The following is a 23,310-nucleotide window of genomic DNA, read 5'->3' as shown; positions in this document are numbered from 1 at the left end:
AAAATCTACTTCACTGTTCCTGGGAATAGAAAGAAGTAGCCTATGCAGTGATCTCAGCACACGCCTCTGACCAAAATGACACTCACTTAGCTTCAAATGTAAACTCAATCCACTGCCTCAAGTGCTCAGCTTATTAACAGTTGTGGGGGGTGGGGAGCAGTGAAAGTACTGTGTTACAAGCATTCTGCTGACTGCAAAAAAAATTATCAAAATTCCACACATCAGGATTCATTTTTAAATGCTTTTGGATCTCTGCAGAGCCCTGTTGCGAGAAGCACAAACACAAGACACTAACAATTGTTTTAACGAAGACAGACAGTCCCAAGATCATCCAGCAAATGTGATTGCAGAGACGGGATTTGAATGCAGCCCAGTGCTCTAACCACACCAGCACAGTGGCTCTTAAGTAATATGAAATGCTCAACATTTTCAACACAAGAAGGGCCACAGCATTTAGTTATTAAGGCACTTTTAGGCTCTTAACAAAAAGTTCCTGAGGCAGTATCACAATTAAATGCACAAAAAACATATACACTAAGGATATATTTTTCATATTTATTGACTTGCAGCTTTGGAGATCACTCTAAGGCAGTGGTGGCGAACCTTTGGCTCTCCATATGTTATGGACTACAATTTCCATCAGCCCCTGCCAGCATGGCCAATTGACCATGCTGGCAGGGGCCTGATAAGGTAACAGTCCATAACATCTGAAGATATAAAGGTTAAGCTTCCTACGGCTCTAAGGACAAGGATTCTTAATGGGGGAAAAAACTTACCCCTGTTGATCTGTTTCGGGTCGCATGTCATACACTCGACACTGTGCAAGCCTCACCACAACACCAGATCTTAGCAACTCCAGTGCTCCCTGCTGTATTTTGGCCACTTTGGTCAGGAATGCCTGGAGTATATCACAAAACGTAACATGAGCCAAGGCAGGTCATACAACAAGAATCAGCTTTTTACAAATGCTTCACTCCTAAACATTTTCCTCTTTTTTAGTGAGCTATTACAGCAAAGTACATCTGAGATTAAAACAAAAGACACAACTTAAATTTGTGTTATGTGCAAACTAACATACTTTAAAATGCATAAGATTATCTGAGCAATTGCTCCAACTAGCACGTGATCCTTAAGAGAAAATCTCTAAAATGCAACACTGATTTAGAATGGGCTCAAATAGCTGCAAGGATTCATGCAAGCCATTTAGCCGGCACTTGTGAAAAAAACCCTAATCACCACCATATAAGGTTCTCTTCAATAATCGTGGCTCAAAGAATAACTCTGTCTTGTACAAGCGACCATGAACTGCCCTTGGGCTTTACCATTTTTGACTCATAGGTGTACAGTGCTTTCAGGAGAGGGGGCTGGGGCGTGAGCAAGCTTTGCAGTTTAAGATCATCATCTGCTAGGCTGTCCACAAGCACTTTCAGATAGCCACTGTTTGAGAGATACACCAACCACTGTTGCTGCTTGTCCACAGAGACAATGCGATCAAGTAGGGCCAGAGCTAGCATCTGAAAAAGAGTGACAGGTTCAATTTAACAAAATATTCTCTAACTAGAAGGCATCAATTAATACATTCAAACTCTGATTTCATTCAATACACTACTTGCTCAACCTATTAACTGAAGATTTCTTCCCTTGGTGATAAAAGCTTGGTAATGTATGCTACCTAAAGAAGTGCCAACTAGTAAAACTTTAAAGAGTATTCTATACTTGCAAAATAATTTTAGTTATTGCTGGGGTAGGGGTATCTTCTGTTTTGCTGGGCTGTACTGGGCTAATTTCCTAGAAAAATCAGAGTGAGCAAAATGAAAAGAGAACGAAATCTGATTATTGATTAATTACATTCTTAGTACAAGCAATTGCATCAGTAAATGCTCCTCAATACTGAATGTATCTACCACACGAAATCTGCCCAATTTAAAACTTCATTATGTCTAATGCTTTTTAGAAGATAGTGGTGCTGGTGGTTGTGCTATATCCTTCATTATTCCTTTTAAAAGAGTTCTTTCACTAACGACCCAGCATTAAAAAAAACCCCTTTCAAGTAGGCCAAAACCAAAAACCACTGTGCACATTTTAAACTAAAAAGCAAACTTGGCAATATGATGGACTTGATCTATGTCCTACCCCTCTTCAATACTCATAACTTAATACAACTTATCTGTTGTTGTATCTAGGGCAGCCAACTCATTCTTGGAGTTTTGGAAGTGCGGTTGGGGAGGGCAGATTTGAGGAGGGTCCTTAAAGGTATAGAGTCCACTCTCAAAGCAGCCATATCTCTGGGGATAAGATGTAATTCTGGGATATCTCCAGTCTTCACCTGGACAGTAGCAACCTTATCTGTTACCTAACATTATGATTCCCAACATCATTGTCTGCTGGCGGTAATGGAACTTAGGACATCAGGAGGCATTCTATACATTGTGGAGGAGGAACCAGTGGTGTTTTTAGTGGCTGCCACACGTTTTTCATAGTAAAGATGCCTTATAGTCGGTCAGATCATTGGTCCGTCTAAGTCAGCATGGTCTACTCTGACTGGCAGCAGCTCTCTAGGATTTCAGGCACAAGTTTTTCACATCAACTACTACCTGATCCTTTTGAATGGAGACGTTGGAGACTGAATCTGGAACCTTCAGCCTGGCAAAGGAGATGGTCTACTGCTGAGCTATGGCCTCTTCCCCATATGTAATCTAGGTTGGCCCTCCGTGCCATTCAACACTATTTTTCTTCACGAATTGGAAAATTACACTGACATTTTATGGATTGCTTAAAAGTAAAGAACAGAGTAATACATATCCCAGCAACTTCCACACTTGTTCCTGCACTATATTTCTTTCCAATAAAATTGCCTATAATCTTAATAGTTGTAGAACCAACAGATTGCGAAGCTAAATAAATGGAAGACAGAACAATCTATCTGCATATCCAGTAAGGCAAATTCAATTTTCCCAAAGCAAGAAGTTAATGATATAAACAGTAACATTCCCCTTGTATCTGAAAACCCAATTCACTATTATTTCAGTCAAATACTCCAGATATTCACTACACTTTGCCTTGTATAAGCAATTCCATGAACCAATTAGGAAAGGTATGCAAAAGATTTGCTGAATTGCCTTTTTTGAAAAACCTCAAATTGTCAAGAGATGCCTTGTTTCAATAAATTCTATTAATCTTTCAAATGGCAATATCAAGAAATTCTAGGTTATCAGACAGCCTGTTAAAATGGAAAAGAAAAAATATCATTTACCCGTCCTATTTCATGGCCATCACAGGCATCTCGACAAACAACCTCCATTAGGGCAGAACCGTAACTTTCAATAATCGCCATATTTTCTCGCTGCAATTTACTGAAAGCATCTTCAGGAGCTGTAAGACACTCCCACATAGTCTTCTTGGCTACAAAGAGCAGGGGGGGAAAATGAAGGATCAGAGTTACCAAACAACTAGTCAGTTATACAGTTATATCTTTTAAGATGCATACAAACCCTGCAAATTGATGTTTTAGCTAAACTCATCACATATGTACTTGTATCTCTTGCTAAAGGTCTTTACATGTGATCAGAAAACTGTTCAAGAACCTGGAGGGAAATGTATCTGAAAGGATACTTAATAAAGGGGCACAAGTGGGAACATGCCATGATAAAAGGAAATGGGAACATGCCATGATAAAAGGAAATTCGATTCATAATTTTGGTCCTTACAATTTTTATGAACACAAATGTAATCAAAGGCTAAATTAGGCCAGCAGCCACCCGTGTAGACAAATAAGGAGAAGGAGCAGTTTGAAGAAGCCTGGAGATAGGGGCAGGAAAGAGCAAAAACAGAAGTATGGGCAAAGGAGTAGTATTGCTGATGCAGAATGGGCAATAGTGAAGGGCTGTGAGCTGAAATAACGAGTTGAGGCTAAGCATTTTAGCAAGACCATCAAAACACCATTAATACTCTAGGGTCACACATGAGAGTTATATCTTTACTTAATGTTCTCTTTTTCCATAATCAAGTTACATTCTACCTGCTTCCAGAGTGTCTGGTTCATCTGGTCTCTGAGCAATCTGTAAATAGTAGAGCAGTGCCCCGTACAGGTGCGTTCTCACTCGCTGGAACCCACCACCTGCTCAGACGGGAAAAGGTTACTCAAGTAAGACATAAATTGCAGATCCATATCTTTCTTCAGCCACCCCTTCCCCATCTTCCTGGGCTTATTTCCAGAACACTCGCTTTTGTTATACAAAGACAAAGCTGTTTATATTTAATCTGGAGCTAGCCTCACTGCACTTTGTCAATGTTATAAAAAAACTATGGTCATTAAGCAAGAATACTCTGAATAAGATACAGCCATGGTTTCCTATTTCTGGAAGTACAGATCACATAAACTCAGCTTCTTTCAAGGTTATATTTTGCTTACTATTTTTTGTTCAGCTTCTTTCAAGGTTATATTTTGCTTAATATAATGAACGTTATTAAGAAAGTGCACCCTTCTATTTGCTTTTGTAGCATCTTCTCCCCAAAAGGGTAACATTGGTAAATTACCTGTTTTCAATATAAAATCCAGAATTTTTTTCAAGATGATATGGAGAGAAGAATCTCCAATGGAAGCAAATCCCACAGCCATGCCTTCGGAACCAAGTGGTGATGTGAAAGGACCATCCAGCATCAAGACAAACTGAGAGGGTCCAGGTATGGGGTCAGCCAGCAGCTGCTTTTGCTCTGTTCGCACAGATTGGCTTAGGTGGGCGGTCAGAGTGAATACAGCTCCCGCCATAACAGGCATTAATTCCTGGGCTGCGTCAACATCCAGGATCTTATAGAAAAAGAAGAGTCGCTGTTTTAGGACATGCTAGACACACATACCTAGCCAATTTTTATAACTCTCTAAAGCAATCTCCTACAAGCAGCCCATGCTCTTTAACATCTACATGAAACTGCTGGGTGAGGTCAGCTGAAGATCTGGCCTGGGTTGTCACTATTATGCAGATGACACTCAGCACCTTGTCAGCGGCATAACGAGAGAGGGCGCAGAAACCCAGGTACCACTTCCTAGAGTCATGTAGGGGGAGGGGCACATTGCAGGGCCACCCCACTCCCTCAAAACTGCAAAGTGCCCCCAAACTCCCTGCGGAGTTGGATGCTGGCCAGTGGGGCTTGTCCTGCCTTCAAACTCCACAAGGACCTCAAGAACAGAGCCTGTTCATCCTGTTCCTGAACTCCAAATGGAGTCCAGGAGTGGGGTGATCCCCGCTGGCTGGCATTCAACTGTGCTCCTGCCCTGAAGTCCATGGGGAGTTTGGGGACAGGGAGCAGCTGTAGGGGGGTGGCAGCCAGGGCTTGTTGGGCTTGCCCCAGGTTCTGTTTTTCACAGCTATGCCTGCATCTTGTCTTTTTTGCAGATCCTGGGGAAGTTGAGGAAACCTTGAACTGGTGCCTGGAGGCAGTTTTGGAATGGATGTCAGCTAACAAACTGAAGGTTAAACTCAAGACAATGGAAATGCTATTGATGGATGGAAGATCTGACCCAGAATTTAATGTATCACCTGTTCTGGATGTGGCTGTACACCCTTCGAACAGTTCCATAGTCTGTAAGTGCTCCTGAACCAGGCCTATTATTAGATTAGCAAGTGACAGCTTTGGCCTAGAGTGCCTTTTACTGGCTTCAACTGGCTTGTCAGCTGTAGCCTTTTCTGAGCATAAAATATCTGGCTATTGTGATGCATACCCTATTTATCTCCAGATTACTGCAATGAGCTGTGCATGGGGTTGCCCTTGAAAAGTATTTAGAAACTTCAAGTGCTATAGAATGCCGTAGCCAGGATGTTGACTGGAATGGGACATAGAGACCATATTAATCCAGTATTGGTCCATCTATACTGGCTCCCAATTTGTTTCTGAGCACAATTCAATATGTTGGTGTTGACCTTCAAAGGTCTACAAGGGACCAACATACCTGAAAGACTTCATACACCCTTATCAATCCATCCGACCACTATGGTCATCTTGAGAGGCCCTGCTTCAGGTGCCTCCCACCTTCTGTGGTGGGTAGCAATCCAGGAGAGGGTCGTCTTAGTTGTGGCACCAAAACTTTTGAGCTCTCCCTCAGTGAGATTTGTCCCTTTCTGTTGCCATCTTTTGCCAGTGGGTAAAGACCCTGTTGTTTCATTTGGCATTTCCTAAGTGAGCCCTCCTTCCTGACCAATGTTTCAATTGCTTTTTTCCATCTGTATATGTTTTTGCTCTGTTTTTAATTGTTTCAATGGTGTTTTCTGTGGAAGGTTGTTTTTAAAATATTTTTTGTTATGTACAGTTAAATTTGTTAGTGGTGGCAAAATGGTGGCAAAAGCAAAAGGCAGGATATGCATTTTTTAAATAAAATAAGAAAATAAGTGGAAGTTAGATACTAAATAATGTGAATGAGTTAATCGGTTTTCCAAGCATGAGATTGGTGTGGCATAGCTGCAATGAGTTCATTTTTTATGCCTTCTCTTTTATATTTGGATGGATCCAGACAGTACAGTGATGGCAAAAACTGTCACCTAAAGTTACAAGGCACATAAGTGGCAAAGCAGCACCAAAGCCACTAGATTTTTGAAGGCATTTTTTCTGTTAAACATCAACTTAATGCACCTCAATGAACATCTCTAATTTGATTATTTTAAAAACACAAAAAAGAAGTTACTAAGAACAATCCCACACGCAATGTAAAACACCAACATATTTCAAAAGGATTACTTTGTCATGCACATCTTGTAAGAGGTCACGGATAATAAGCTGCCTTTCCTCAGCCTGAATAAGGTCCTGTGGGCAGGCAGTCAATATGATTTCCACCAGCTGCCTCCAGGATTCCAGAGCGTGCCGCTTTGCCCAGAGACACTGAAGAAGCTTATTTCGTTCCACAACATATTGGAGAATTGTGTTGATTTCCTAGTTACACAATGAAAGGAACATTCATCAATTCAGAGAATGGCTGCATTTTAAAACAGAGGTAAATAAAGCATATATCAAAAAATAGCTATTGAAATTATTTTTTCTATGTTCTTAATCTACACCTGAATAGAAAATTGCGAATTTTTACATTTTAGTTTACCAAGCTGTTCTATTCCCTCATCTGTCTGTGGAACTTTTCAAATACACTCAGGATTGAAGGGTTTCTTGAGGAATCTTCCTGGTAAAAGAAAAACTATCATCCTGTGAGGCATGTGTATTATTTTTTCCATAGAAGTTATCTTTAAACTTCTTGTGCTAACTGTCAAATAATTTTGGAGATTTTATGAAATCAAAAGATGAGAAAAATTTTCTAAAATAAATTGTATGCCTTTGCACACCTTCTAATTGCAATCTCAGAATTTTCAAAGTCACTGCTCCCAATAATAGCCAGGATTGCATATCAAAAGCCAGGATTGAATAGTACAAAGTCTTGTTTCATCCAAGAGCTTCACAAAATTAACAGCCCAGACATTGGGCCCAGGGGCAGGGGTCTATGGAGGCAGCATGGGGTCACATTAACACATTTGCCTCCTCTGCTGGCATAAGGGACAGCCCCTGCCAGAGGAGAGGTCAAACACACTGAGGTCCGGCCGCCCCACAGCTCTGGGGTGGTGAAACCTGGAGGTGGGTGCCACAATGGAGCTATGCTGCCGTCCAAGCAGATGGCAGCACCGGGTGGGGGGGAGGGAAGAGGCCAGGGCACTCCTGTGGCTTTCACACTGGAAGCCCCATGGTCAGGGTTTCAGACTTATGTCACCCCAAAGGGTGGCGTAACTCTGTTTAGCCCTCAAATAATTGGCTGGGGGTTTTCTTGTTGTTTTGCTGCTCCACTGTGCCGCCTGAAAGCCTTCTGGAGATGGTGCAGGGCCTAGCAATGTCCCCAGCCGCCAAGGCTTGTGAATTGGCTGTCCACCTCAAGACTCATTAGATGATTGTCTCAGGAAAGCCAGTAATTCTCAGCATAACATATTCATATGTTTTAATTGAATTTAATATTTTCAACTGCATTTTAATTGTTTAAATGTTTAAATGTTCTTATGTAGCCACCTTGTAGCCCCTGATAGCGTGGAAAGGTGGCATTAAAATGTTATAAACAAATAAATAACAAACATTTCCATGATAGTTTCAGACAGTAGCCATGCTGGTATGTGATGGAATAGCTGGATTCAAGTTTTGTAACACCTTAGGGAACAATCTGATTTTGGGAGTATGAGCTTTTGAGAGTCAACATTCCTTTTGTCAGATATTTCAAAGAACTGTTGAATAACAGATGAAATACTCTCAACATTTAACTGTGAGCATGTACAAATTGAAAAGAGATATATTAATGGACTATCACAAAGAACCTCTCAGGAGTGCCACAAGAAAAAAAAGTCAGTTCAACCATGAATCTGTTTTCAAGATCAAGTCTTATGATATAGATTTACCTCCATGAGCAAAGGTCTCTGTCCAAGGGCTGCAATTCCTTGCAACGCATTAACTTCAGCAATTAGAACTTTGTGGACATGCTGGAATTGAAGAGAAAGAACTAAAAACACCTGTCATGCTTTCGGGTATTTGTAATTTTTCTTAGGCACTTGTGGACATAACATTTTTTTTTGACTCTCACTTTGCTGGATCCTTTACAAGTTCATGTTACCCAATTCCTAATCACTTCCATAATTTCATGAGCATCTCAGTTCAACCCAAATGCTTCTATTAAAGAGCCCTTAGGGGATGGGGCGGTCTACAAATACAATAACAAACAAACAAACAAACAAACAAACAAACAAACAAACACACAAACAAACCGACAGACATCCAACACTACTGTTTAACATTAGTTTCCACCCCACATTCAGACACTGAAGTTGAAGGAACAATGATGTTTACCTATATTTTGTGCAGAGGTATAAACCCAAATATAAGCCCAAACTAGACCTTATCTCACCAACAGCAGAAATAATTTCAAAGCAGTTGAAGCGAGAGATTCAAGGATCAACTGATGCATACGGTGGTTCGCATTGCATCCTCAGAATTATCAAGTAAACATGAAGGACACACACCAACCACATGTACATATTTTTAACCCTTACTGACTTCAGTGTGAGAGTTAATGCTTAATTTCTATTAAAAGAAACGGATCTTAACTTCAGCTGGATTCAGCTATATCTCTACACATGGCAGGGTTTCTGACCTTGACGTTGCAGATGACTGGCCCATGTGCGCTCTTGTTCTCACAGTTGGCAATGACCTGCTCAATTTGAGCACGGTCAAAAAAATCCAGCTGCAAAGGCTCTGGGATCTCCTGGCTAAAGTCAATGGAGTCCAGGATGCTCAAAATCTTCCTGCGAACTGAGAAGAAAGAAGTATATTCAAACCAACAGGGGGAAAAAATCAACTGAACTCTGAAATTAAGCAGGCTTTATGAGTAAGAGCTTCCTGTTTAAAATTCTTCTGAACTTTTTGTGGTGGGTTTTCCGGGCTGTGTGGTTGTGGTCTGGTGGATCTTGTTCCTAACGTTTCACCTGCATCTGTGGCTGGCATCTTCAGAGGTGTATCACAGAGGGAAGTCTGTTACACACTGTCTGTTGCACACAAGATCCACCACAGCACGGCCACATAGCCTGGAAAACCCACCACAACCAGTTGAATCTGGCCATGAAATACTTCTGAACTTTGTTCATAGTGATTTTTTGTATGTAACATACAAAAAACTTACACATTCATTCAATTCTGTTTTCAGTGCATTGTGTCATTCATCTCCAAAGTTTTAGTTCATTAGGATTCCTTTATTTTGTAAATTTGTTACTTTAATGGAAGTAAAGTGATCTATCTACTCATTTCATTCCGCTGCTGCTACTTTTTCCAATACCTAGCAAAAACTAGATGAGCAACCATAATCACATTTGAAACAAAATCTTCAAACTTATTTGGAAGGTTCAATGTAGACATGAGTGCCTATTTATAGACTAGTCTTGAACTTGTATGGCCCCCATTCAGCAAGGTATTACATGGAGACAATAGCAGGAACACGTTAATATGAGAAGGATTTCTCTGGGAGGTATTCATAATGAACAGATAAAAATGATTAGGAATGTATAAAAAGCGTTCTGGAAGACTGACGTGGATATGCTCAAAGAAAAAAACAATTCAGTTATTTAGAAATGAGTATTTTGATTACCACATTGTGTCCAGAAACAAGGGACAAATAATAACATTCTGGAGCACAAAGACATAAACTTAGAGTTAACATAGATATGTTGATCAACTCTGACGGTGGTATTTTGCCATCATTTTACAAAATTAGCCTCAAACTTTTGAAGTTTTTCATTTTCATGACTGCTACAAACTGTAGCAATGGCAGGACGTAGACCCCATTCAATATTGCAATGGCTCTTCTTATGGGTATCCAATCATGATTAGAATCTGAGTAAATCAGACTCAGTCTTACCTTTAGAAGCAGTGTCAAAATGAAGAAACCCACTGACAGACCGACTTTCATCTTCTGTCCCTCCTTCACCTTCAGCTGAGAATATTGATCGAAATAATTATATAAGATTGCTGTACAACCCCCCCCCCTTTTTTTTTAAACAGATTTCAGGAACTTAAGACAAATACTGCTGTCTAGAAAAATGCAGCCTAACAATACAGGAAAATAACTAATTCCACATTGCTTAATCTGGTTGTCTGTTAGATGACACGAAGAGTCAGAATGTGCTGAAAATATGCAGTGATGGATGGCTTTTAATTTTAGTATTAAATTGCTGTGCTTATTTTTTAGTTACTGGGACAGAGGTCTCAATGTTGTATCGGTACCTTGACCAGATTTCATTTAAATATCAAAACATTTTCAAAAATGGGCTCTTGTTTCCAATAGTCATCGGAGTTTGCAGTCATCCTACGTTAACACAATACAACATACTACGTGATGATGAGACTCCTGCGTGCCAGACCGGTACCATGCCCTGCCCTGAGTAATCAGAACATGGTCACCCTCACTGATGCCTTCTCAATGATACTGAGCAGTCAGGCTTGACCCTATCCAAAGGGCACATTTATCATCAGTATCTACCAGGGCTTACTTCAACTTGAAATTAGTCTGGACTTTGATGTGGTTTTCTATGCCCAGCACATAACAGAAGATGTGTCTGGAAAATTCAAATTAATAAACAAATCAAAAGTAAGGCAACTCTAGTTTTACCCTGGAGTACAATGTTGTTCAGTGACCAAGGAAGAGTTGAGTGAACTCTAGATTCAGAATACTGAACCCAAGTTACAGAGGCTCAGCTACAGTGTCCACACTGGCCAGAACAGTTGGGACACAATGGGCAAAAAGAGGATAAAGCATATTTTTCTCAGTTTCATAAGTGGGAGCCTGCATCCTACCCCATTAATAAGGCAATGTTAAGCTCTACACTCTATCAGAAAGACTGTCAAATATAAGGTAAAGAGTCATAACAAGAGACTCAAATAAGCAACTTAGTCTTAGATTCTCATCTCTGCCCAGTCACAAATCCCATTCACCTAAGTAATGTTTTACTGGCATGTCATCCAAGAGGAGGTGCAGGAGTCTATGTGTGTGGGAACGCTGCCGGTTCAAGGATGTTACACGCAATTCTATAGATGCAGTCTTCATTAGCCATGACATCTGATTCAAGGCTGGAATCTCATGCTCTAAACAGAAAAAGCAAGGCAAGAATGGCACAGCTCAATAAAAGACAAAATACTCTTTGGTCTGACTCATGTTAATACATGTTACAGTTACTGCTTGAAAAAGTAAGTGCATGGATGCTGTTCAACAGGACAACTGTTTATGAAAATATCATAAAGGAACAATTTGATGTCTCCCTGCCACATCAATACTTTTAGAAATCTGCTCAAAATGAATAGGTTAAGAAGCAGTATGAAATACAGAGAGAGAAAGTAATAGCCTTGAAGTTCTGGAACCTGAAAAACCACATGGATTTGATTTCCAAGCCAGTAATGTCCTTCATGAACATAAGCACTTATGGACACCCCACAAGCCCTGGCTATGAAAACACAATTAACTTTATCCTGGTACATGCCCCTACTTTCAAAGACCACAATAGCACATACTGTGTAACACCTTCCAAAAACAAAATCCATATCATACCTGTTATTAAGATCTGATACCACAACCTATTGTGCAAGTTTTCAGTTTTCCAGAAATCTTTTTAAGGCTAGATGTTAATGTGTAGGTAGATGGGTCTTCAAACTTATCAAAAAGCATCTCCTGATATGCTGTCAAGCACCAGCTATGTCCATGGTGGCGAACCTGTGGCACTCCAGATGTTCATGGACTACAATTCCCATCAGCTCGCCAACATGGCCAAGTGGGAATTGTAGTCCATGAACATCTGGAGTGCCATAGGTTCACCACCACTGAGCTATGTTAATCAGACAGCCTTCACCTTATGGTGCCCTCCCTTAGGACTGTCCATATGGCAATACCCAGGTCATGGACTGTCCCCATGGTGGGTCCATTCTTATAGACTTGACCTACCATAATGGATGTAGAAGGCGGGGTGCCCTTAGATTTCTTAGATTTAGGAAGGTATTTAAGGAAGTATTTATTCCAGAGACCACTAGTGAATTGGCAGAAGTTTAACATCAAGACTGTTGGGATTCTGTGAAAAAGCATCTTCCCTGCTCCCTGTGTGAGTGTAAAGAGCTGTCCATTTGCAGCTGACTTATGGCAATGCCACAGAATTTCAAGGCAAATGATTAAGCAGAGGTGGTTTGCCAGCGCCTTCCTTGTCTTGGTGACCTCCCTTCAAGTGCTGACTCTACTCTGCTTCTACAATAGAGCTACTGTATCATTTCACATCCCAACTCCCTTCCCCCTAAGCTCCCAAAAATGATGTCTACTGCTTTTCAAACAAATGAAACCCTTTTTTAAAAAAAAAGTTGGATGTGTGAGACTGTATTAGTAGTCTTACCTTTGACAGAAAATGGTAAATGCTGCAACTGAGAGAATAAGAAATCCTGGCTGGTCCTTAAATATCTCATGGTTGGTCCTGAAGTATCTGAGCAGGTGCACAGTTGATAAATCACCTGTTTATCCCAAGAAAATTCAGGTATCAGTTTACTTCTACAGACCTACAAGATACACTAGCTAAAAGGGAAATACTAGTCAGCGTAATATATAATTAAGTTCTGTATTAGAGCTTTGCTCAAAACTGAATAACTCTTCAATTACTTTGGAAAATGATGGATTAAGTGACCTACAAAAATTAATGATTTGGTAATTGAAAGCTTGTTGCCTTTATACTAAGAAATTCAGAAGAGAATATTATTTTGTATACCTGGTAACACAGCTCTGCTAGATGAGGCGATTCTTGAACTGCTGTCGGACCAGACCTGGTTGTAGTACCCTTTTCCAGTATGTTCAGTATTGCATGAAGACAAGTGCGAGGGCAACCTAAAACACCTTTAAATAAAAGGTTTGTGCTTGGACAAACAGGCAGTAAATACAAGTCTTAAAGAGAAATATTTCCTTCAATATACTAAACTTGAAAACAGCTTCCCGGTAACATATTTATTTGTTATTTTCATACAGCTTGTCATACCATGCTTATTATATGCATTACAGGGAATGAACTCTGACTCATGAAAGCTCATGGTGAAATAAATGCTGTTTGTTGGTGCTACATCTCTCCTTTTTGATTATACCATATTTACTCCTTTTCACCCAACAGGATTCACAGCAGAGTGAACATCTATTTTTCCTGCTACTTATTGTTTCATTCTTTTCAAGTGGTGTACAAAGTTTTTTTCCCCATCCCCACTACCCCCTTCAGTCATGTACCTGCATCCTGCAAATTTGTGGTGCTGACAGGTTTCTTGAGCTCAAAACCCAGAAGATACAGTGCAAGATTAGGTGGGCTGCATTCCAGAGAAGTAATGAGCAGGTTCAAGATGTTGATCCTTGTTTCATGGTAGATCTGGGCTTTCTTTCTTTCAGGTTCAAGTTCTTAGAATCAAAAATATACACCCATTTTAGAATATTTGAAGTGGACATTTCATAAACCATTTGAAGGTTTTCAAACATGCTTGAAAGTGGCACATGCCTGTAACGAGTAAAATCATATCCTGGCAACTTGACAGAAAAACTTTGGCTAATTTGGAAAAAGTAGCATTTTTAATTGCATCAATAAACCAATCAATATGCAAAAAGGAATCTTGTAACCTAACAAAATTTTATTACAGCATTAAATGAGGATATCCTTACAATGCAGGCATTTTATGTAGGGAGATGAAAAAACAAACTACATGTTCAAGGAGGTTGTAAAATGTATGAAGTAATGGATAAAATGAAATTTGTATATTTTATAACATTATTTTGTATCCCCTTGACTCTGTAGATTCTTTTTTTCTATACACCTTGTATAAAATGACTACCTAGTGAGGATCCATTCCTTGAATCTGAAGAACTGAGTTTTAGTACAAAAAACCCCTTACGCTAACATAAAATGCTGTTAGCCTCGAAGGTGCCACAAGTCTCCTATTAACACATCAACCCTTCTCTGTAATTATAACCAAATTTATATGTGGATGAACAAACTATTTAAAAATTTTGTGGACATTTCCAAGGCTGATTTATAAATTAGTGTTACTTCTTATTTGGTCATTAAGTTCTGTTCAAAATTTGGCTCAAAACAAAAAAAAGGTGCAGTTGCTTTAGGCAACTTTTCTAATCTACGCAAAATAATCGCAATAGATTTAAGCGTTGCACTTAAAGCTCTCATGACCCTCCATAACTTTTTAAGGGGTTCAGCAGCTTTTTAAATGAAAATAAATACTGACTAGTTTCATACCTTCTGCAGGATTAATGACTTCTTCTGCAGTTTCACTGTCCAAACACTCCACAAACCCAGCCATCAACTTCTGGCTAATACTCTGAATTTATAATCAAGGAACATGATTGAAAAAACAGAAGTTTATCAAAAGATCACAGACTAGTTAAAAGCAAAACAGACCTGTCATCCCAAAATGGCCTCCCTCCCCAACAAACATTAGAAAACATTCTCACATATTCCTAAAAATTATATAAAGTGCCTGGTTGTGCCACCCAAACCCACCACCATAGCTATACACATTATAGACAGATTCAAGTATTTTTGCTATAAAGTTTCCCCCCACCCCATTTAATATTAGTTAACACCAATCTCTTCTTCTCATGCATTAAAAATATTAACAGACTGTAAGAAGTTACCTGGTCTTGTGTGAAGTCCCCAATTAGTTTGACCTGAATGTTAGCATTGTAAGAAATGCAACACAGGATCTTGGAACTTTCAAAAGCCAGCTCAGGATTGGTATTGCCATGATAAAGGTACCTTCAAGAATTGGAAAAATAGATGCAGTTGTTAGTTTGAAACGAAATTCCAGGAAATAGTTTGTTTTGAATAATATCTAAAAAGTATATACTGATCAAAAATGCAAACAGGATTAAACACTTAAGGAGTTATACATATCTTAACAGCACAACGTACCCTAAATATGGCACTGCCCCACCCTGCAAATTTACAATCAATTCCCTGGCACATATTCTTTCTTTTACTCCGTTAACCAACATACTTATGGGCTTCACAAACAAACAGGGAAATGCTCAGAAGAGATCCAAGAAGAGACAACAAATAAATATGAGGCCAAATTCTACAATCAAGTCCATACAGCAATATTATTGTGCTCATACAAAGCCAGATGAGTAAGAGGAGAATATGTGCAATCTCCAAGTCTTGCTATGGCACCCCTCAAAAGGGACACAAAGGTCTCAAGAATATTCTGGTCACCTCTATAGTCATGCCTGTCCTCCATATATTTTGGGCCTACCTGGCAATACTGACAACATGGTCTGCTTTTTTAGTTCGAGGGTTGATTCCTTGCAGCAGTTGCTCTAGAGATGTAACAATCAGGGATAGATGGCTTTCTCTTAAGTAGTTCATGAAGACGTTCTCCTTTTGCAGAGTCAAATTGAGCAGTCCAAGGCAGTACTGTACTGATTTCTCTAAATGCTTCTTTCCTATAAAAGGACAGAAAATAAATTGGACAAATAAGCCTAACATCAATATATGTAATGCCTCAAGGGAGAAAACATTAACTTCATTCAACAGAGCCAGCATATCATAGGGCTCTATGATCTGGGTAAACCACGTTCAAATCCCTGCTCTGGCAAGGAAGATTGCTGGGTGACCTCTTGGGCCAAGCAACCTAACCTACCTTACAGGGCTGATGCTGTGGAGATAAAGTACAGTGGGAAAGAACGATGTGATAAATCACGCTAGGTCTCCACTGGTGAGAAAAGGTTACATAAAAATAAATATATACATTCCACTGCACACGGATTGAGCCATAGTAGCAATATGCTGCATATATTAAGACCTCAACACATAACACATGTAGGAATTACTCTATACATTTTAAGCAACTATTGATATTTTGATTTTAAAAAACAAACAAAAGCTGGTACCCACCAGGGAAAGGGGCATAGGTATCTAGTTGTTTAACACCTTCTTCCAATAGACTGAGACACAATTCCAACATGGGTGACTCATTCAGTAGATGGTACATCAGATTAAATCCAGGTGGTTTATACGCTATAACTTCTTCTCCTGGAAAAGAACAACTTAGTAGACAATGCAGCTTGCCTGAGTTTTGACATTTTGTTTCCTAGAAAAGTCACATACCATCATCATAATCTTTGCCTACCTCCTCCATCTAAACAATCACAAAATTTAACACTTTGTCCTTTATAGCACCTGTGAAGTGTTCTCTTTCAACTCTGGAATTATTCCTGAATGTGGTGCTTTTGCTTTAGCTGCTTCCTATTTATATTACTCTTAATGCATCCTTGCTGGCTTTCTCGCTCGCCAATATTCCTCTTTTTAAAATCAAACCATCTCACCTATTTTTTTCTTCTACACTACATTAGATCTCTCAAGTAAATCTCCTGGTCCCCAGCATTAGATTCAAGCTTCTAGTCTTTAGCATTAAAGTCTCTGTTTCCAACTGAATCACCATCACATTTTCCCTTACACACCATCCCTGAACAATGTCAATCTCTTCCTACCACACACATTATGACTGGGAACATATCAAGACATCTCCTGCCACAAATACCTCCCCTAACTCAAATGCCTCCCAAAACCTTCTCTGGAAGAAAATAAAACCTTCTTGCCTCATCTTAATTCCCAGCTTCCTGATCTTTTAAATTATGCTCCATTATTCATTTGCCAAAACCTGGCATCTCCTAGTTAAGTAACACAGACAGCAATCCCATAGTCAGGGAACTTACTCCTATGTTTTATACGGCCCTTATGTATCACTGACGTTAAACAATAGTTGTAATACAAGACTATTCAACTGGCTTCCAACAACTTGTCTAAATCGTGAAGACCATGGCCATGAATGGATCAACACTCTACCTCCTGCCCTAAGCAAAATGCAAATAAGTTAGCACACACGAGGAATGAGTCTACCTTGTAACTCCAGATATTGGTCCACAAAGTCTTCGAGCTGAGGTTCATAATCTCTCAGCAATTTGTAAAAAACTTCCAGAACAGCCTCAGCTACTTCCCACTGCCAAGAAAAACAAACACAAGATTACGTTCATACTGTCAATACAAATAAACAAAATTATATCTAACCATATAAACAAATTGTAAGAAACACATTTCAGACAGAAAAATAAAATGGGAAGTTACAATGGTTGTATGTATACTTTGACGCATACTGACATTCTACGCAAACACCGCTTACAACTTCACATGTAATTCAACTTCACACTGGACACAGAATGCAACAGACTTCCCTCTGTGATATACCTCTGAAGATGCCAGCCACAGATGCAGGCGAAACGTCGGGAACAAGATCTACCAGACCACGGCCACACAGGCCGGAAAACCCACCACAATCACATGTAATTGTTTTCTTGTCTGTGTCAATATGAATAATGATTTTAAAAAACCCTTACAATAAGCAATTTTCCCACCCCACCCCCCATTTATGTATTGAGGAAGCTGGTAAATAGCCTTTCTCGAATCCCAGTGGGACTCTCATATATATATCTAGTTGTTGACTTTTCCAAACGTTGACTTGAATAAAAAGTACAGTGGAACCTCGGTTTTCATTGCCTTCAGTTTTCATCAGTTTCGGTTTTCATCGATTTGCAGTAAGGTGCAGGGGTTTGTGGAGAAAAATCACCCGGACAAAGCTGTTGCAGGCCTCGTCTGCAACTTGTTTAATGACAATGTCTTGCCCCATTTCAGACAAATCTTAAAGAGACGTCAGAAACAGACCTCTTTGGACAGCTTTCTGGTGTGACATTGGTTCACTGGCTCTGAAGCTGGTCCTAGTATTACTGCTTGTTACTGTTTTCAGCATTAAACATTATGTTTATTCACAAAAAATGTGTTTTTGGTATGTTTTTTGGAGTGCCTAGAACGGATTAATTGGATTTACATTGATTCCTGTGGAAAAGTTTGCCACGGTTTTCATCAGTTTCAATTTTCATCGATTCTTTTCGGACGGATTACCAATGAAAACCAAGGTTCCACTGTACATCATTAGCACCCTATCAAATCTGAAAATGTTTACAGCAGTAATTTATACACATGCACAAAAACATTACCTTTTCAGCAGCTCTGCGGTAGGCTCTTGTACGAAACCGAAGAAACACAGAATCTCTCAGAAACTGCAGATAGGGATCGAAGCCCGGCGGACGCAACCCAGCCCCCAGGTTGGAAGGGAATGAGCTCTCGACCAGCGTGCTGATGAGCCGACAGAAGGCCTGAGTCAAAGGGTACTCCTCGCAACGGGATTCAATTTCATTCAATTCAACCTTTCCAAGAAATTAAGGAAAAAAGATGTTAAAGAAACAAACACCATTTTTTGCTGTTTTTCATAAAAAAAGAAAAGTTTCAAAGGGATGTGAAGTTGTGACACAATTTTTATTCACATTCACATTTATATGCCAAATGAGGCCAGTTTCACACATGATGTATAATGATATGGCAGAACCCAGAGATAGCAGAATGAACCTTATCACTTCGGACTACAGGTGAATTTTACTTCCAGATATCCCATTTCATGCACGAGGAAAAAACTGTACAAGGGAGACAAAGATTCTCTTTACCTTCTGTGCTGGTTTCCTGTTGGAGGAGGAGGTCAGCCACAGGGTAATATATCAAAGGACAACCCGTCCTGCAACCTGGAGTGGGGAATTCTATTCTACCACCTCTGTCCTACCTCTTCTCCTTTTAGGTATGAATTAGGACTGAGTGTAACACTTTGATCATATGTTTAGCACATCTGTTAGACTCCAACTTGCCACAAGACTTTGTTGTTTTAGCACTTTTAGTGTAATTTGGTACCTCATAATAATAAATCAGCAGAAGTACAAAGCAATTTTTGCACAACTGCAATAGACTCTGCCTTTTCATTCATATATGTATTTCTGTTTCTTCCTGCTTTTCTATATGGCTAATTTTTACATTTTACATTGTTTTACCAGGTTGATGATGGCTGATATATTTACAACAGAATGAAATCATAATTCACCACCCTCAAAGAAATTGCAAAAGTTCCAAAATGCGGTGTAGAACTTATACAACAGTCATCTATATAGAAAGATGCTTGCATTTTCCTTGATTTTGGCCCTCTTAAATGCAGTAAAGAAAAAAAAAACATTGTTTACCTCAATACCAATAGCTTGCCTCTGACTTGGAACTCTTACAGTTTGAAGTATCTTCCAAAACAAACACAAGAGAGAAAGGAAAAATGTTTGTACAACTGCTAAAAGAACATGGCCGCTTATGCATATACAGCCAAATAGATTAACTATGCTTTCCAACATTTTTCAAAAACACACCATCAAATGTTGGCATTGCCACTCATGAAAGACAGACTTGCATAAAAAGTGATTTCTACCATACAACTTTTAACCATGTACCCTGAAAGACCTCAATTCTAGAAGAAAACTCCAGGTTAGTGCAAAAGTAATAAACCCAAATCCAGCCACATGCTCCCTCTTCTTGGCCTTCCCATGAGACAGGCAGACCTAGTCTTCTTTCCCCCCAGTGGTAAAGAGGTTATATGCAAGGTTTGATTAGAGTTAGCCAGGATTAACTAGGGTACGGATCATATGGTTCAGAAACCACAGCTTCAGCTGGCAGTGAACAGACTGGACAGTGGGATCTGAATGTATCAGAGCTACAGGGAATGTACCATTCCCTAGCCAGCATGAAGCTACTGGGAACATTATACCTGCACCAGTTCTTTCAATGTAAAATGAACCATGTTATTTGCTGAGACTTGAGTTGTTTACCATCTACATACATGTGCACATACACGCAACCCTTCTCCCACCACAACTTCCTCCTAGCTTTTTTCAAGATCTGCAAAAAGGGATAAGATACCCCTGATAGAAACGAACAGCAGGGAAAGAGAAAAGTATTCAGGGAATTCACTGGGCTTGTGGAAAAGCCAGATGTGTTCTCCAGTTGCTGACACCCCGGGCCAGATTTCCAGAATGCCTTGCACAGACTAAAATTAGGCTCAGACTTATTCTCAAGTAAGAACAACATAACATTCGCAACATAAGCAAACTTTGGGGAAAATTCAATTTTGGTTCTAAAGAGCAAACAAGAAATGAGAAAATGGAGATACCTGTGTATATTCTAATGATTGCCAGAGGGAAGCAGCAATTTCAGGAGATTTCCCAAAACTTGTAAGGGTATCTAATAATTTTGCCTTCAAGATGGGAGGAATGCTACACTGCAGAAGGCCCAAAATGACCACAACTGGTGTCCACTGAGGATGTTCACACAGAGCCAGGCGAGCATTTTCACTCTACAAAGGAGAGAAAGCAAATGCAATTTTGTTTTTATAAAGCTACACTTTCATACTGTTGATATCTATGATTAAGGCAAAATGTAAATAATGTCACTTACAGAGCCCATCAGAATCAAATGCTGTTTAGCAACATAATATTTGCTCCCCATCTATATTTTTCCACTCACAATTTAATTAAATTGGAGCCATGCCTATTTTTTGTAGTATTCTTTCTCCTTCTCAGTTTACACTTTCCATTTCAAGTACTTTTGGTTTTAATATCAAATGTGTGGGGGGAGGATACCCATTTAATTGACTTTACATTTATGGTTGGCCATAATATGGCTCAAACTAGTGAATGATGGAAAATAATGGACTGTAATCTGGATTGGCTACTTACCCACTTCACTATAGTATTTGTAAGCTCCAGAAAGGCAATCAGTCCATCTTGTTCCTTCTGGGTGATACCTCTGAGAGAGAGGTGCCGGTACTGAATGCTATCTGCACTTGGCAAATCTTTCCTTAAGTGTTCATGATACAGCATCAACGAGTGGAAGAAATGCTCCCAGGAGACAGGACTGCCACCGGCTCCTTGGATGTTTTCAGCTAGAAAAGAAAAATTCCCACATGATTACAGGCTCAGTTCATTTAATTGACTCCAGTTGGGAAAATAAAACCTGCCTCAAACTTACAACTCCTGAAGTAAGACTGTTTAAATCGTATAGGAACAAATCAGTTATCTATACAAAGCAGCTTTACAGGAGAATTTTTTGACTAAACATCTGAAAATTAATCCCCTTGGAAATCAACCAACAGCAGAAGTGACTCAGTTCCCCAAAAAATATTGACGATTATAACAAAGGACTAACGATTAGCCTTTCATAGAGACACAAACAGCTTATCTTTTTCAGTTGAGCTGCATAAAGTAATTGCACTAAACTGTCACATCACAGTTTAGTATATTCACTTGTACACACACACATTCACTAGAAATTCTGTTTTATAAACAAGAGGCATCATAAGGGAATCAAACACAAAGCTTTCACTTGTCTGTCTGAACAAAGACTTCCTTGCCAAGCAATATATCAGCACCTTTGAAAGGCTCGCTCATGCCAGCTTTACAGTGAAGAAAGGGAAGAGGTCAGTGGTCTTTTTAGAGGCATCTTTCTTACCATGGCTGCTACCATTAACCTTTAGCAACGTAAAGCAGTAATGAGCACATTGGGGTCCGCTGGCCAATCCTCGGAGCATTTTCAGATAAGGAATGTAAATTGTGGATGGAAGGAGGTCACCCATTTGCCTGACAAATTTAGACAGAACAACCTGAAACAAAGCAAAACAAAAGCATTTATTGGGAAGGGCATCGCAGGTATTTAAAGCCTGGGCAGCGCTCAAGTTGTTCACAGTCTGGAACCTGCAGGGCAACCTCTTCAATCCAGACCAAAATGAGACCTGTTTGTATTAGTTTTTTTTTTAATTATTGTATTTTGTGAGTTTGTGAGTTGTTTTGAGATCCCTTCAGGGAGAACAGCAGTAGCATACAAATGTCAAGAAATAAATTTAAGCATGTGCTTAATTCCTCCATTAAAATCATTGGGTTCTAACGTACTTAATTGTGGCTGAAATGTGCTCTTAAAAATATAGTCACTTTGCAAGGCAATAATGAAAACTGTTGAGCATTGACAGCACTCAGAAGGCTCTACAGTAATCTTTATCATTGACATGTAAGGCTTTCCAGCATTGCTATCTGTAAAAGAGGATCCTTTAATCAGAAGGGGAGATGCTAAAGGTCAACTCAGCATCCTTCCCTCCATCTCTTTAATAACCATGTGAACCAGAAGATATGCATTTTTAAACCAAGTGCATGGCATTTCAGAAGATCGGAAAGATATAGCTGCTTCCTAGCTTGTTCCCACCTTTCATGCGCATACAGATTGCATTTCCATTCTGAAAACACAAAGTGCTTTTCTAAGCCACATCTTAAAGAGTACCAAAAAAAATATCAATCTTTCCTAACCTGACGCTGGGGTGGTCGCTGATGAGTTATCCCAACATAGGATCCCAAGATAGTGGAGCTCTGCAGAGGCTCTGAAGGACACCAGTATTCAAGAGCAAGTTCCAAATTAAAGGGATCCTTCTTGTACAACTCAGCAATCTATAGGTTAAGAGAGAAAAGACTTTAGCTCAACATACAGGCAACAATACCCCAACCTGTGTGCCCCATCACAGTTTGCAAAATCGACCAAGATCTTGTCTTGGTGACATCAGTCATGTAGCAAATGTAGATGGGAGACAGGAATCAGTTGCAGCTCCAAAATGTCAACTTTCCCTGCATTTTTACCAATGCCCACACTAAACGGTTTTTCAAAAGTTACACAACACTTTCTGATCTAGACTACACTAGCATTAATCAGCATTCAGGCTATACTGGCTTAATATAGTTTTTACACCATTCTCCACAGCTGCCAGGTTGGGAATCCCAGCGACCAGAAC

General features: G+C 39.6%; 1 protein-coding gene across 1 annotated transcript in view; it reads right to left on the bottom strand.

Annotated features, from left to right (window-relative positions):
• The window catches only part of NUP205 (nucleoporin 205), a 44,703-nt gene that overhangs the window by 8,894 nt on the left and 12,499 nt on the right, over positions 1–23,310 (bottom strand). The window contains exons 11-34 of the mRNA XM_048500639.1: positions 22,835–22,972; positions 21,990–22,140; positions 21,218–21,423; positions 20,653–20,835; positions 19,682–19,732; positions 18,617–18,826; positions 17,466–17,565; positions 16,461–16,598; positions 15,820–16,009; positions 15,203–15,323; positions 14,805–14,886; positions 13,796–13,960; positions 13,293–13,417; positions 12,927–13,041; positions 11,491–11,640; positions 10,418–10,492; positions 9,161–9,318; positions 8,412–8,492; positions 6,730–6,921; positions 4,537–4,807; positions 4,019–4,117; positions 3,254–3,402; positions 1,323–1,514; positions 777–898 (exon numbers count right to left, since the gene is read on the bottom strand). Coding sequence (XP_048356596.1) covers positions 777–898; positions 1,323–1,514; positions 3,254–3,402; positions 4,019–4,117; positions 4,537–4,807; positions 6,730–6,921; positions 8,412–8,492; positions 9,161–9,318; positions 10,418–10,492; positions 11,491–11,640; positions 12,927–13,041; positions 13,293–13,417; positions 13,796–13,960; positions 14,805–14,886; positions 15,203–15,323; positions 15,820–16,009; positions 16,461–16,598; positions 17,466–17,565; positions 18,617–18,826; positions 19,682–19,732; positions 20,653–20,835; positions 21,218–21,423; positions 21,990–22,140; positions 22,835–22,972 — 3,464 coding nt within the window. The remainder of the gene's footprint in view (positions 1–776; positions 899–1,322; positions 1,515–3,253; positions 3,403–4,018; positions 4,118–4,536; positions 4,808–6,729; positions 6,922–8,411; positions 8,493–9,160; positions 9,319–10,417; positions 10,493–11,490; positions 11,641–12,926; positions 13,042–13,292; positions 13,418–13,795; positions 13,961–14,804; positions 14,887–15,202; positions 15,324–15,819; positions 16,010–16,460; positions 16,599–17,465; positions 17,566–18,616; positions 18,827–19,681; positions 19,733–20,652; positions 20,836–21,217; positions 21,424–21,989; positions 22,141–22,834; positions 22,973–23,310) is intronic.

The sequence above is a fragment of the Sphaerodactylus townsendi genome, linkage group LG06 (genome assembly GCF_021028975.2).
Source record: "Sphaerodactylus townsendi isolate TG3544 linkage group LG06, MPM_Stown_v2.3, whole genome shotgun sequence".
Classification (NCBI taxonomy): Eukaryota; Metazoa; Chordata; class Lepidosauria; order Squamata; family Sphaerodactylidae; genus Sphaerodactylus; species Sphaerodactylus townsendi.
The sequence above is the reverse complement of the archived record's forward strand: the minus strand, read 5'-3'. Positions and strand labels throughout refer to the sequence as shown.